The sequence below is a fragment of the Myotis davidii genome, unplaced genomic scaffold (assembly GCF_000327345.1).
Source record: "Myotis davidii unplaced genomic scaffold, ASM32734v1 scaffold914, whole genome shotgun sequence".
Taxonomy (NCBI): domain Eukaryota; kingdom Metazoa; phylum Chordata; class Mammalia; order Chiroptera; family Vespertilionidae; genus Myotis; species Myotis davidii.
Window position 1 is genome coordinate 1,641 of NW_006285484.1, and position 12,662 is coordinate 14,302.

The following is a 12,662-nucleotide window of genomic DNA, read 5'->3' on the forward strand; positions in this document are numbered from 1 at the left end:
CCTGCTGAGGTAGCCATGGCTTCCCTAATCTCCCGATTCTCAGTGTTTCCTTCCTGGCACCTTTCTTCATTCTCTCTCCTTCCAGATGCCTTTTCTTCTCCTCATTCTATTTGTTCTTTTGCTACAGCCTTCCAGGAGGAGATCGCCTTCAAAATAATCCACAGCTCATCCTTCTACAACCATTCCTGGGTGAAAATGCAGAACTCTGCTTGGTTGGGTGACTCAACCAAGTTCTTGCAGACTCATGACTGGGACACCAACTCTGGCAGAATTACTTTACTGCGTCCTTGGTCTAAGGGCAACTTAAGCAAGAAAGAGAGAAAAAAAAAAACTGGAAGAATTCTTCCATGGGTTCTCCATTACAATGCCTCAAGTAATTCACAGACATGCCAGTCAATGGAAGTTCAATTCCCAAAATGGGGAGGTGCAATGTGCTGCGTGAGGGGTGTGTGTGTGTGTCTCAATCATTTCCTTATTCCAATTTTCCCGTACATTCAATCCTTTCAGCATTCTCTGTCTGTACATTTATTGTAACCTCTTGCGTTTCATTCACCCTACGTCAGTGGTTCTCAACCTTCTGCCCCTTTAAATACAGTTCCTCATATTGTGATCCAACCATAAAATTATTTTCGTTGCTACTTCATAACTGTAATGTTGCTACTGTTATGAATCATAATGCAAATATCTGATATGCAGGATGGTCTTAGGTGACCCCTGCGAAAGGGTCATTTGACCACCAAAGGGGTCTCAACCCACAGGTTGAGAACCGCTGCCCTAGGTTATTACAATCACAACTCTCACACTACGTGCTTCCTTATTCTCTTACTCTTACCATTTATGTCACCTTCTTTTAACAATTTGTTCACTTCAATTTCCAAAAAAAAGTTATTATTTCTTCCACTTTCAACTACCACCAATTACATTTTTTCTGAACTTTTGATCAAACCAGACTTTGTTCCATTATTTCAAAACCCCCAAACTTCGTCTATTTCCTTTTTTGCTTCCACTAATTTCATCTTTTCATTTCCTCTAATTTACAATCTCTTTCCTAGATCCCTTTGAGATTCAGACATTAGGATGTGAGCTGCACTCTGAGAGAGCCATAGTAGGCATCTATGGTTTTGCTTATCAAGGATCAGATTTCCTGCAATTCCAGAACAATTCATGGCTGCCATCTCCAAAGGGTGGAACAAGAGCTCAGGATGTGAGCAGAGTATTCAATCAGTACCATGTCACCAAGAGAGAAAAGTACAGAGCATTCTAAGTGACTGCCCATGTCTCCTCTTGAGTATCCTCGATGCAGGGAAGACAGATCTCCAGAGACAAGGTCAGTCCCATAACCTTCCTCCAAGAGTTTTCTAAAATTCTACCTTCTCACCACCCCTTTAAATTGAGAGAAGGAGTCAAAAGGGAGAAAGATAATGGGTGAATTCCCAGCATGTCATAGATATGTCAGTCTAAACCAGTGATGGCGAACCTTTTGAGCTTGGTGTGTCAGCATTTTGAAAAACCCTAACTTAACTCTGGTGCCGTGTCAGATATAGAAATTTTTTGATATTTGCAACCATAGTAAAACACTTATATTTTTGATATTTATTTTATATATTTAAATGCCATTTAACAAAGAAAAATCAACCAAAAAAATGAGTTCGCGTTTCACCTCTGACACGCGTGTCATAGGTTCACCATCACTGGTCTAAACTGATGTGAAGATATGAACCTCCAAGTCTGTGTTAGAATCCTTATCTTAAAACTAGAGGCCCAGTGCACCAATTTGTGCACAGGTGGAGTCCCTTGGCCTGGCTGGCAATCGGGGGTGATTAGGTCCACTGTACGGAAGGGACCGCGGGACATGGGCCAACCAGGAAGGAACAGCAGGAGGGCTACAGGGTGTATCAAGCCGGTCTCACCCAATCCCTATCGGCCAGACCCCAGCAGAAAGCTAACCTGCCAGTTTAAACGTCTGCGCAGTGGTGGTCAGTGTGTGTCATAGCAATTTGTGGAAGAGCCAGACGAAGGGTCAAATGAATCGTCGGACACTTAGATTACACTTTTATTATATAGTATCTTTCCTGTTCTCTGCAGTAAAACCAGAGGCCTGGCTGTCCACTGGCTCTAATCCTGGTCCTGGCCGACAGATGCTGGTTTGCCATGTCTCTGGCTTCCATCCAAAGCCAATTTGGGTAAAGTGGATGCGAGGTGAACAGGTACAACAGGGCACTCAACAAAGTGTTATCTTGCCCAATACCTCAGGTTTTCTTGGAGGTAGAAGCCACTGAGACATCTGACTTGTATTGCCGGGAGAGACATACCAGCCTAGGAGGCCAGGACATCCTCCTCTACTTGGGTAAGAAACACTGGGACTCACACTGGGAGTAGGGGTAGATGGTCCACTAGCAGAGCAGGAGAGCCAAGTAAAACATTTGAGATTATTAACTCCAGACCCAAAAGAATGAAAATAGTTCAACTAAAAGAGTTAAAAATGAGAAACCTGCAGAAGTAGGAAGATGTTGAGGGTTAGGTGAAAAATTCAACTCTGAAGAGGGAGGAGAGAGGAAACAAGAACAAAGATTAGTGAGGGGAACACTCTAATAAAAAAGACAAACCAGGGAAAGGCAGTAAACAGGGGGTGGGATTGAAATGACACCCTGTGTGCACCCAAACCCACAGAACATCATCATAATTCCGTGGGCTGGATCATCTTGGCAGTGATGGTGCCCCTGGTGCTTCTGACAGCTCTTTCATTTTGGCTTAGGAAGCGCTGGTATTTTGTGCCCATCTTTCCTGTTCTTTCACCCACTCCCTACTTGTCTTCCCACCTTTCTTCTCTCTCCTCTTAGTCCTTCTTCCTCAGTCCCTTTCCTTTTACTCTTCAGTTCTCACCTCCACCTCATGCAGAGTAACTTCCTTTTCAGTGTACTTTGCTGAATGACTTCTCATTTTTTATCCATTGTTGCAGTCATGTAGGCCCCTTTTCACCTTCTAATTTTTAACTTGAGAGCAAAGTCTATGTCTTTTTAAAATCTGTATCATTTACAAAGTGTATAACTGTATGTAATATGCTTTCAATAAAAGCCTATGTTAAGTTTGCTTAGCATTTACCACTCAGATCAGATACCTGAAGTTCTAGAGCAAGGAAGGAGAAAACAAGGAAGTAACAAGTGACAATATTATATATCCTGCTACTTAACACAAACGCAGTTTTCTATCAATTTGTGAAAAGAATATACTATTTAAAGTTAATTCAGGTTTGAGGTGTATGAAAAGAAAATTTGAGGCAATATCCATAAAAGTACACAAGAAAAAACTCAAGAAAGACAGACTTTATTTTAACATAAAAGTTCTATTTTCTCGTGAGGCAGCAACAAGTGTTCAGATACAGGGAATACATAAGTACACAGTAACTATTTATTACCATTGGAAATGCTGTTCTTTTAGGGAGAATTTTATTAGAAAAACAAAAATTTTAAAAATTGCATTTAAAAAAGATTTAAACAGCTTCAACAGAGATGAAAGATACAAACTTTAAAAAAACATAAATTATATTCTTCAACAGGATTGCATAAACAAAATATATTGTTCAGGGCTGCTCTGCCTATAATTAATTTAAGGCAGAGTAAAACTTAAACATTAAAGTGCGGAGTTAAGTATTCTTATCTTAATGCAAATTCAGCACTTCCTCTGGTCCGGTTACCTCCACTGGTCAATGCATCAAGGAATGAATCTTAAGTTTGAATAGTACAGTAAATTCAGTAGTGGCAATTTTCCTGTTACTTCCTTTAACAAAAGAAAATCTTGACAAACCAGTCCTAAACTTGGACATACCCAAGGCTACAAATTCTTCCATTTTTGAATTCCTTTGAGTAAAAGCCAACCATTGAAAAAGAAAAAGCCTGTCTTTTTGCCAGTTATTCCACAGGTACCTATAGCACCTTCTAAAAGGCGAATTTGGCTTGTCATAAGTGTAAGATAAACAGTTTAAACAACATGAAAAATCTAGAGCAAAAATAATTTTGGCACCCATACTCACATTAACCAAAAAGGAAAAACAGGTATTTTTAAAAAACATAACTGCTCACAAAAAAACATGACAAGCAACAGACTCAGTCATGATCAAAACCAGTAAATTTACATGTCTTTATCAAAACAAATTCTTTAAGGGTAAAAAAAAATAACTTAAGACTGATAAAGTAATTAACCACAGAGTAGCTCCTTTTGCCAAAATATACATGCCACCTATTTCTTTTAATACAATGGAAACACATTTATTTAAAATTATAAAAAAATTAAATTATATTCCCATTGAAGTTATTCTAATTTACTTACTGTACAGTTTTCTATAGAATAACAATTGTAGAATGTAATTTTAGAAAACAGTATTGAGACTGATTAAAAAAAATCAACCCCTTGTGAACTAAGGGTTAAATAAAGTGGAATGGACCTAAGATTAGTCTATTTTCTAGACTGCGATAAAGCTCCTATGTTTAAAATTAGCCCTTTGGCACTGGCAGTTAAAGTTATTTTTAATTTGTACCTTTTTTTTTCTTCTTCAAATATCAGGCTCTATTTCTCCCAAATCCACGGGATATCCTTGGTTGCCATACAATTCATTTACCTACAAATTCACATTCTCTTTACAACCAGACAAGTTCCATTTACAAGACTATGTAAATAATAAAGTTATCCCATTCCCATTTTAAATTACTTTAGGTTAAGGATATATGAAACTCTACAGAAAAACAAAATAGACAAATTTGTTTTGTCTATTTGTGAAATAGACAAACATGCACAACAGAGTAAAAGGAAAAACTTTACCAAGTGGCATTCTAACTGTAAAATACCCTTGTAACTTGTAGGGACAGAGACACAGAAAGTTAAGTGTGAGGCAAAGAAAAGAACACGGATTTAACAGAACGCAAGTCATCCAAAAACAGGCATGTGTGTTTTTTAACCTTGTCTTGAACTTCTTCCTGCCTTTTACACTAACTCACCTGACCTCAGTTTTACCTTTCCTGTACTGCTGACAGAGCAGTTCTCTGTGGGGAAATAGTAAAGTCAAAGGCAAAAAATCAAAGTTCTCAGTAAACCAAACAGAACATTTAGATCCTATATAACTGACTCAGAAGCCACATGTACAAATTCCAAGTAAATTAATTTTAAACAAAAAAGGTACCAAAATTCATCAGTCTCACCAACTAACCTGACAGACTTATGTTTGAATTTATCTAACTTCCCTAAATACATCTCCATTTTAACTTTAACAGGGCATGCTTTTCATTACTTAGAGATTTTAAAATTGCATTTTCAAAGGTTCCTGTTGCTTATGCCCCAAAGCTCTCCTTTCCCTGTTTTCCCCACTGAGTGGAATGTTGGACAAACAACTAGCAAAACCTGTAGGTACCATCTCAGTGCCAGCTACATAAAGAAAACATCAGTCGAAAGACTCTGTGACTACGGATTGCTATTCAATGGATTAGGCTCCTGGCAAACTACCAACCCGGACCAACTCCACAAGACAACATCACAAAAGCAAAGAAGGAAATCCATGCACCATCATTTTATGATCTCTGGGACTATGATACAGTGATGATGAAAGGTAGGATGATACCTGTGGTAAAAGGAGATCATCTGACAAATATTGTGCAGAAAACCAAAGGGGCTTATTACTCCTAGCTAGCAATCAACACTGGGCAGCTTCCTACTGGCTCATGTATTTTCAAACCAATTTCCAATGATGGGTGAGAACTTGTTAAGCACTCATCTCCAGACTACAATTTTTCTGAGCACATGGTGGAATGTACACAGGAGTAGTGAAGAGAACAGCAGTTTTACAAATATTTCACCCAAAGCACAAACTTCTGACATCAAAAAACATAAATCACATAATGTACTAATATTGCTTTTTATTTCTTTTTTTATATACTTGTTCAACGCATTTACTTATCAATTCTTGTTTGGGAGGAGAACACAGTCATGAGAATAAGATTGCTGGGGAAATGTCAACAATCCCTTTGGTCCCAAAGCTGAAAACAGCTGAGAAAAGCACACATTGAGAAAGGGAAACAAGAAACAGAGGCCACCAAAGAATCTTTTGAACATCTGTTTGCTACGTTTCAGAAAATGTCACATTGGTTTTATAAAATAGTCGTTATCATATAAAAGATGGTTCTTGCAGCATCATTCACGTCTCCAGGAATCATTTGCAGGGGTCAGTGTTTTGTTGTGTTTTTGTTTCTAAAGAAGTTTAATTTAAAAACAAAACAACAAAAAAAGTGGTATCAGCCCACCAAAAGCAAAGGATGAGACCTTTCTGTTTCAACTGGCGCTTTAGGAGAAAGCAGGCTAAGCACTGAGGGCTGGCCTTCCAGCGAGCCGGCCACCAGAGGGTGTTCTTCCAGAAGCTGTGCTGGGAGTCACCCTGGAAGCCTGAGCAGGGCACGGCCAAGTGAGCACGAACGCAAGGTGCCATCACAGTCAGGAGATCTGAGGGAGCAGTGGCTACGCAGCACTGGGACCTACCCTTCAGCCTCCTCAATCGGTTCGGGTGGTGTGAGTAGCGAGGCCGAGGGCAGGATTGTACTTGTTCCTCGGGAGACTCGGTCTTGCTCTGCAGACAGGGAGGCCATGGCGATGGGCTGCAGCAGAGTGGTCGTCATGCCAGTGGTGACTGTCAGGCTGTGGCCAGAGCCCTTGAGGGTAAGATCTGGCGTGGGAAGGAGTGGCTTGAGGATGCTGACGAGGCAGAAAGCAGAGCTGCTTTTAGGAATGAAATTCACCTTGTTTTTGTCAGGACAATAAAAGGCTGGGATTTCGTGAAGTTGTTTTGGCCTAGATATAGAACAGACAACCCAATGCATTTAAGTCACAGAACAGTGGAAATCAATTCCTTTATTATTATTTTTTTAAAGCAGATAACAGACACATATAGGGAATACAAATTCAAGCTACGTCAAAAGCTTCAAATGTTATGGACCAAAGAGGGATTGGACACGATTCAAAATCTGTATTTCAGAACGCCGGGAGGACACCATTCACCTTGCTGCTGTCAGTTTCCTGGTGAGCCCGGTGCACCAGAAGCTTTCCCAGGCTGCCAAAAGGGTCCACAGCACAAAACAGGTAAAGAGCTCCTGCAAGAGGGGCTGAGAGATGTGATAAAATGGCTTGTAAAAGGCTTACAAGGAGCACAGGAAGTGACAACCAGTGCACAAAGGAGGAGGGAGAGTTTGGGGAGAAGCAGCCTTCCAAAGGAAGTCACACCTGAGCTGGGTGGTAAAAAATGAAGAAACAGGCCTTGGGAGTGGGTGCAAAAAGAAAAGAGTGTCAAGTGGCAACGCTTTGGGAGGCAGATTTTACCGATGAACAGTGAATACTACCCAGGAACAGCGCTGACAAATGTAATAATTTATTAATAAAGACATTACATGAGGGAGTGGGCTCATGAAGACAGGCCCTGCTCCAGCTGCCACCTCGCTGGTCCTCTCCTGGCCTAAGCCTCCCCCTGAAGGCTCTGGCAGCAGAGGCCTGGGGTAGCGGACCTTGGTTCCAGCCTCTGAACCCTGAGCCTCAGTTGTCTCAGCTCTGAGATGGGTTGAACACCCCCTACCTTTCAGGATTGTCACTGGGACTTAAGGAAATAAATCCCAATGCCTGGCACACAGGTAAGTGTTCAATAGATGGCAATGCCCCCTCTCTGTGTGGGACCTATGAAGATTCTAGCCCCGTGCCTCCCCTGGAAGGGTCTAGATCTGCTCTGTCCCCGAGAAAAGTCACAAAATGTGGCCAGTCAGAATTGAGATGTGTCATCAGAGTGAACTATACAGCAGATCCTGGCAACCTGGTACGTAAAAGGAATGCAAAATACCTCATGAATAACATTTTACATTGACTACATGTTGAAATGACAATATGTCTGGTACATTGGGTTACATGAAACATATTATTAAATTTAAAAATTACATCATTTAAATTGTTTCTTGAATAAAACAGAAACTTAACTCATTGAGTACTTTTAGGCCCACAAATGTGTTTGGCTATGCTGCTGTTAAGAGGACACACTCCTCTATTTTTACTATCTAAGAGTATGTTTTTCTTTTTCTTTTTTTTAATCCTCATTCGAGGAAATTTTTTCATCAATTTTTAGAGAGAGAGTGGAAGAGAGAGGGAAAGACAGGGAGGGACAATATGAGAGAAACACATCGACTGGCTGCCTCCTGCATGCATGAGCCCTGACCATGACCAGGGCAGGGGAGGAGCCTGCATCAAAGGTACGTGCCCTTAACCAGACTCAAACCCAGGACCCTTCAGTCCACAGGCCAACGCTCTATCCACTGAACCAAACCGGGTAGGCTTAATTTTCTTTATTAAAATTTTTTTTTTTTTACTTTAGAGATGAAGGAAGATGGAAAGACAAACAGAAACATCAATGATGAGAGAGAATCACTGACCAGCTGCCTCCTACGTGCCCTCTACTGGGGATTGAACCCACAACCCGGGCATGTGCCCTGACAGAGATTATAGGTCCATGTTCAACCAATGAACCACACCAGTTGGGCAAGTCCTAGGTTGTTATTTGTTTGAAGCTATCTTCTTTTATTTTATTTTTTAAAATATATTTTACAGATTTTTTTTAGAGAGGAAGGGAGAGGGAGAGAGAGTTAGAAACATCGATGAGAGAGAAACGTCAATCAGCTGCCTCCTGCACACCTCCTACTGGGGATGTGTGTGCAACCAAGGTACATGCCGTTGACTGGAATTGCACCTGGGACCTTTCAGTCTGCAGGCTGATGCTCTATCCACTTAGCCAAACCGGTTAGGGTAGAAGCTATCTTCTTTTAAACTTTAAATTTTATTTTTAAAAATTGATTTTAGAGATGGGGTGGGAGAGAGGGGGGCGGGGAGGAGGGAGAGTGAAGGAAGGAGAAAGAGAGAAAAAACATAGATGTGAGAAAGAAACACTGATTGGTTGCCTTGCATCCTGATCAGGGACTGTACCTGCAACCTGTATGTGCCTTGACCAGAATTGAACTGCCACGTTTTTGGTATATGGGACAATGCTCCAAGCAACTGAGCCACGCTCGCCAGGGCTGAGTTTATCCTCTTAAAAATGACCTAAGACAGCACTGGCTGGTATGAGTTGGCTGTAGTGTCATCCTGTGTACCAGAATGTCACCGTTTCAATTACTGGACAGGGCACATACCTAGTTGCTGATTAAACCCCCAATCAGGAGTGTGTGTGCCAGTGTCTATCTCTCTCTCTCTCTCTCTGTCTCTCTCTCCACCTAAAATCAGTAAAAACATATCCTTGGTTGAGGATTAAAAAATAAAAATAAACTAAAAAAAAAATCACTTCAGACATGTGGCTGTCAATGGATCTTAAGGATGAAAACCCACATTCCTAAAATACAAATGAACTACGTGACTGGTATATATATGTGTGTGTGTGTGTGTGTGTGTGGGTATGTCTATATATATTTATAATATGTGATTATAGAGGCTGGCAAATCAGAAATTCATAGGGATGGGGAATGGCAAGTCTGAAACCCATGGGGCAAATCTCCTGGGTCCCCTTAATTAGGGTGGCCCCCGCCCACCCCCCACCCCCGAAATCGAGCCTGCAACCCAGGAATGTGCCCTTGACCAGAATCAAACCTGGAACCCTTCAGTCTGCAGGCTGATACTCTATTAACTGAGCCAAATCTGCTAGGGCCTGACTGATACTTTTTAATGAATCTAAAAAGTTTAATTTCCTGTGGCTTTCATAAAAACACTTATGAAAATATTTGCACAAAATAATATAAACAGTAACTTTGTCTAACTAGCGCCTAGATCAAGAAAACAGGACATTAACAGTAAAAAGCACCAAAAAGCCCCAACCCACCAAGAGTAATCATTCCTGACCTCTAACATTTAACTTCTAGAAGCATATTACCTAAGAATCACACTACCAACTCCTGGGACTATATGACTTATACTTATGGTAATAGAAGGTGTTAAGTATTCATATTATACCAAACCTTTCTTCTCAACTTAAGAACCATAACTACCAAAACAAAACAAAAAATCTCAGAAAGTTTTAAAATTTTATTTTTCCTTAAAAAGTTATTTTCAAAGACAGACCACATTTTAGGACACAGGCAAAGTCTCTTCAAATTCAAGAAGACAGAAATCATACCAAACATCATCTCAGATCACAATGGCATAAAATCAGAAATCAACTACAATAAAAACAATGAAAAAAAATCAAACACTTGGAGGCTAAATAGCATGCTATTAAACAAGTATTGGGTTACCAAAGAGATCAAAGAAGAAATAAAATGCATCCTGAAACAAATGACAATGAAAACATAACAATCCAAAATCTATGGGACACAGAGAAAGCAGTCCTGAGAGGGAAGTTCATAGCTCTACACGCTAACCTTAAAAAAAAACAAAAAAACAAACAAAAAAAAAAACAAGAAAAAATGGTAGTAAATTATCTAACTTTGCAACTTAAAGAGTTAGAAAGAGAACAACAAGAAAACCCCAGAGGAGCCAGAAGGAAGGAAATAATAAAGATCAGAGCAGAAATAAATGACAGAGAGACCAAAAATAGAAGAAAATATTTGGTTCTTTGAAAGGATAAACAAGATTGATGAACATCTAGCCAGGCTCACCAAGAAACAAAGAGAGAGGACCCAAATAAACAAAATCAGAAATGAAAGAGGTAAAGTAACAATCAACCCCACAGACATATAAAGGATTGTAAAAAAATATTACGAACTACTCTACCCCAACAAACTGGACATCCTCGACGAAATGGACATATTCCTAGAAAAATACAACCTTCCAAAACTCAATCAGGAAGAATCAAAAAACCTGAATAGGCCGATAAGTATTGATGAAATTGAAACAGAAATCAAAAAGCTTCCAGCAAACAAAAGCCCTGGACCAATGGCTTCACAGGGGCATTTTACAAAACACTCAATGAAGAACTAAAAGCTATCCTCAAAGTATTCCAAAAAATTCAAGAGGAAGGCACACTTCCAAGCTCTTTCTATGAAGCCAGCATTACCCTAATCCCAAAGTCAGATGAAGACACTATAAAGAAAGAGAATTACAGGCCAATATTCCTGATGAACATACATGCTAAAATTAAAATCCTCAATAAAATTCTGGCAAACCAGATCCAGCATTACATTAGAAAGATCATACACCATGACCAAGTGGGATTTACTCCGGAGATGCAAGACTGGTATAACATCCGCAAATCAATAAACATGAAACATCATATGAACAAATTGAGAGACAAAAATCACATCAAGTGATGCAGAAAAGGCACCTGACCAAATCCAAAACCCTTTTCTGATAAAAACTCTCAGCCAAGTGGGAATAGAGAGATCATACCTCAACATAATTAAAGCCTTATATGACAAACCTACAGCCAATATCATACTCAATGGACAAAAATTAAACCATTTCCCCTAAGAACAGGAAAAAGACAGGGATGCCCTCGTTCACCACGCCTGCTCGACACAGTACTGGAAGTGCTAGCCATAGTGATCAAACAAGAAAAAGAAATAAAAGGCATCTAAATTGGAAAAGAAGACATAAAACTGTCATTTGCAGATGGCGTAATATTGTACATCGAAAACCCTAAAGACTTCACCAAAAAGCTACTAGACTTAATAAATGAATTTGGCAATGTAGCAGGATACAAAATTAATACGCAAAAAATCTACGGTTTTTTTAATATATTTTATTGAGTTTTTACAGAGAGGAAAGGAGAGAGATAGAGAGTTAGAAACATCGATGAGAGAGAAACATCGACCAGCTGCCTCCTGCACACTCCCCACTGGGAATGTGCCCGCAACCAAGGTACATGCCCTTGACCGGAATCGAACCTGGGACCTTTCAGTCCACACGCCAACGCTCTATCCACTGAGCCAAACCGGTTTCGGCTACGGTTTTTTAATACACCAACTATAGGCCTGGTGCACAAAATCATGCATGGATGGGGTCCCTCAGCCTGGCCAGCGACTGGGGCTGATAGGGGCCATTTTGCCTAGTCCGGGGCGGATGGGCTGCGGGAGATTGGCCGGGGGTGAGAGACCTCGAGAGGTTGGCCGGCTGCAGGAGATTGGCTGTGGAGCATACTGACCACCCAGCCGGCCGGGGGGAGGGATCGCGGGAGGTTGGCCGGCCGTGGAAGGTTGGCTGTGAGAGTGCACTGACCACCAGGGGCAGCTCCTGCAATGAGTGTCTGCCCCCTGATGGTCAGTACACATCATAGCTACTGGCCAGTCGACCGGTCACTTAGGCTTTTATATATATACCAGAGGCAAGGTGCACAAAAATTTGTGCACTGGGCAGGGGGGGTGGAGGGGGTAGTGTCCCTCAGCCCAGCCTATGCCCTCTTGCAGTCTGGGACCCCTCAGAGGATGTCCACCTGCTGGCTTAGGCCCGCTCACCGGGGGATTGGGCCCAAGCTGGCAGTCAGACATCACTCTGGCAGCCCGGCAGCCTTCAGGGGATGTCCACTTACTGGCAGGGAGCAGACCTAAGCTGCAGTTGGACATCCTTAGTGCTGCTGAGGAGGCGGGAGAGGCTCCTGCCACCACCGCTGTACTGGCAGCCATTAGCCTGGCTTGTGGCTGAGCAGAGCTCCCCCTGTGGGAGCACATTGC

At 41.2% G+C, this 12,662-nt stretch overlaps 1 protein-coding gene and 1 pseudogene across 1 annotated transcript in view; one reads left to right on the plus strand and one right to left on the minus strand.

The window, feature by feature from the left end:
• The first annotated feature begins 127 nt into the window (after positions 1 to 127).
• Positions 128 to 5,673, plus strand: LOC102769070 (annotated as a pseudogene).
• A 212-nt stretch (positions 5,674 to 5,885) lies between these two features.
• The window catches only part of FAM117B (family with sequence similarity 117 member B), a 78,344-nt gene continuing 71,567 nt past the window's right edge, over positions 5,886 to 12,662 (minus strand). Inside the window, exon 8 of the mRNA XM_006756230.2 lies at positions 5,886 to 6,828. Coding sequence (XP_006756293.1) covers positions 6,516 to 6,828 — 313 coding nt within the window. The 3' untranslated portion in view covers positions 5,886 to 6,515. The remainder of the gene's footprint in view (positions 6,829 to 12,662) is intronic.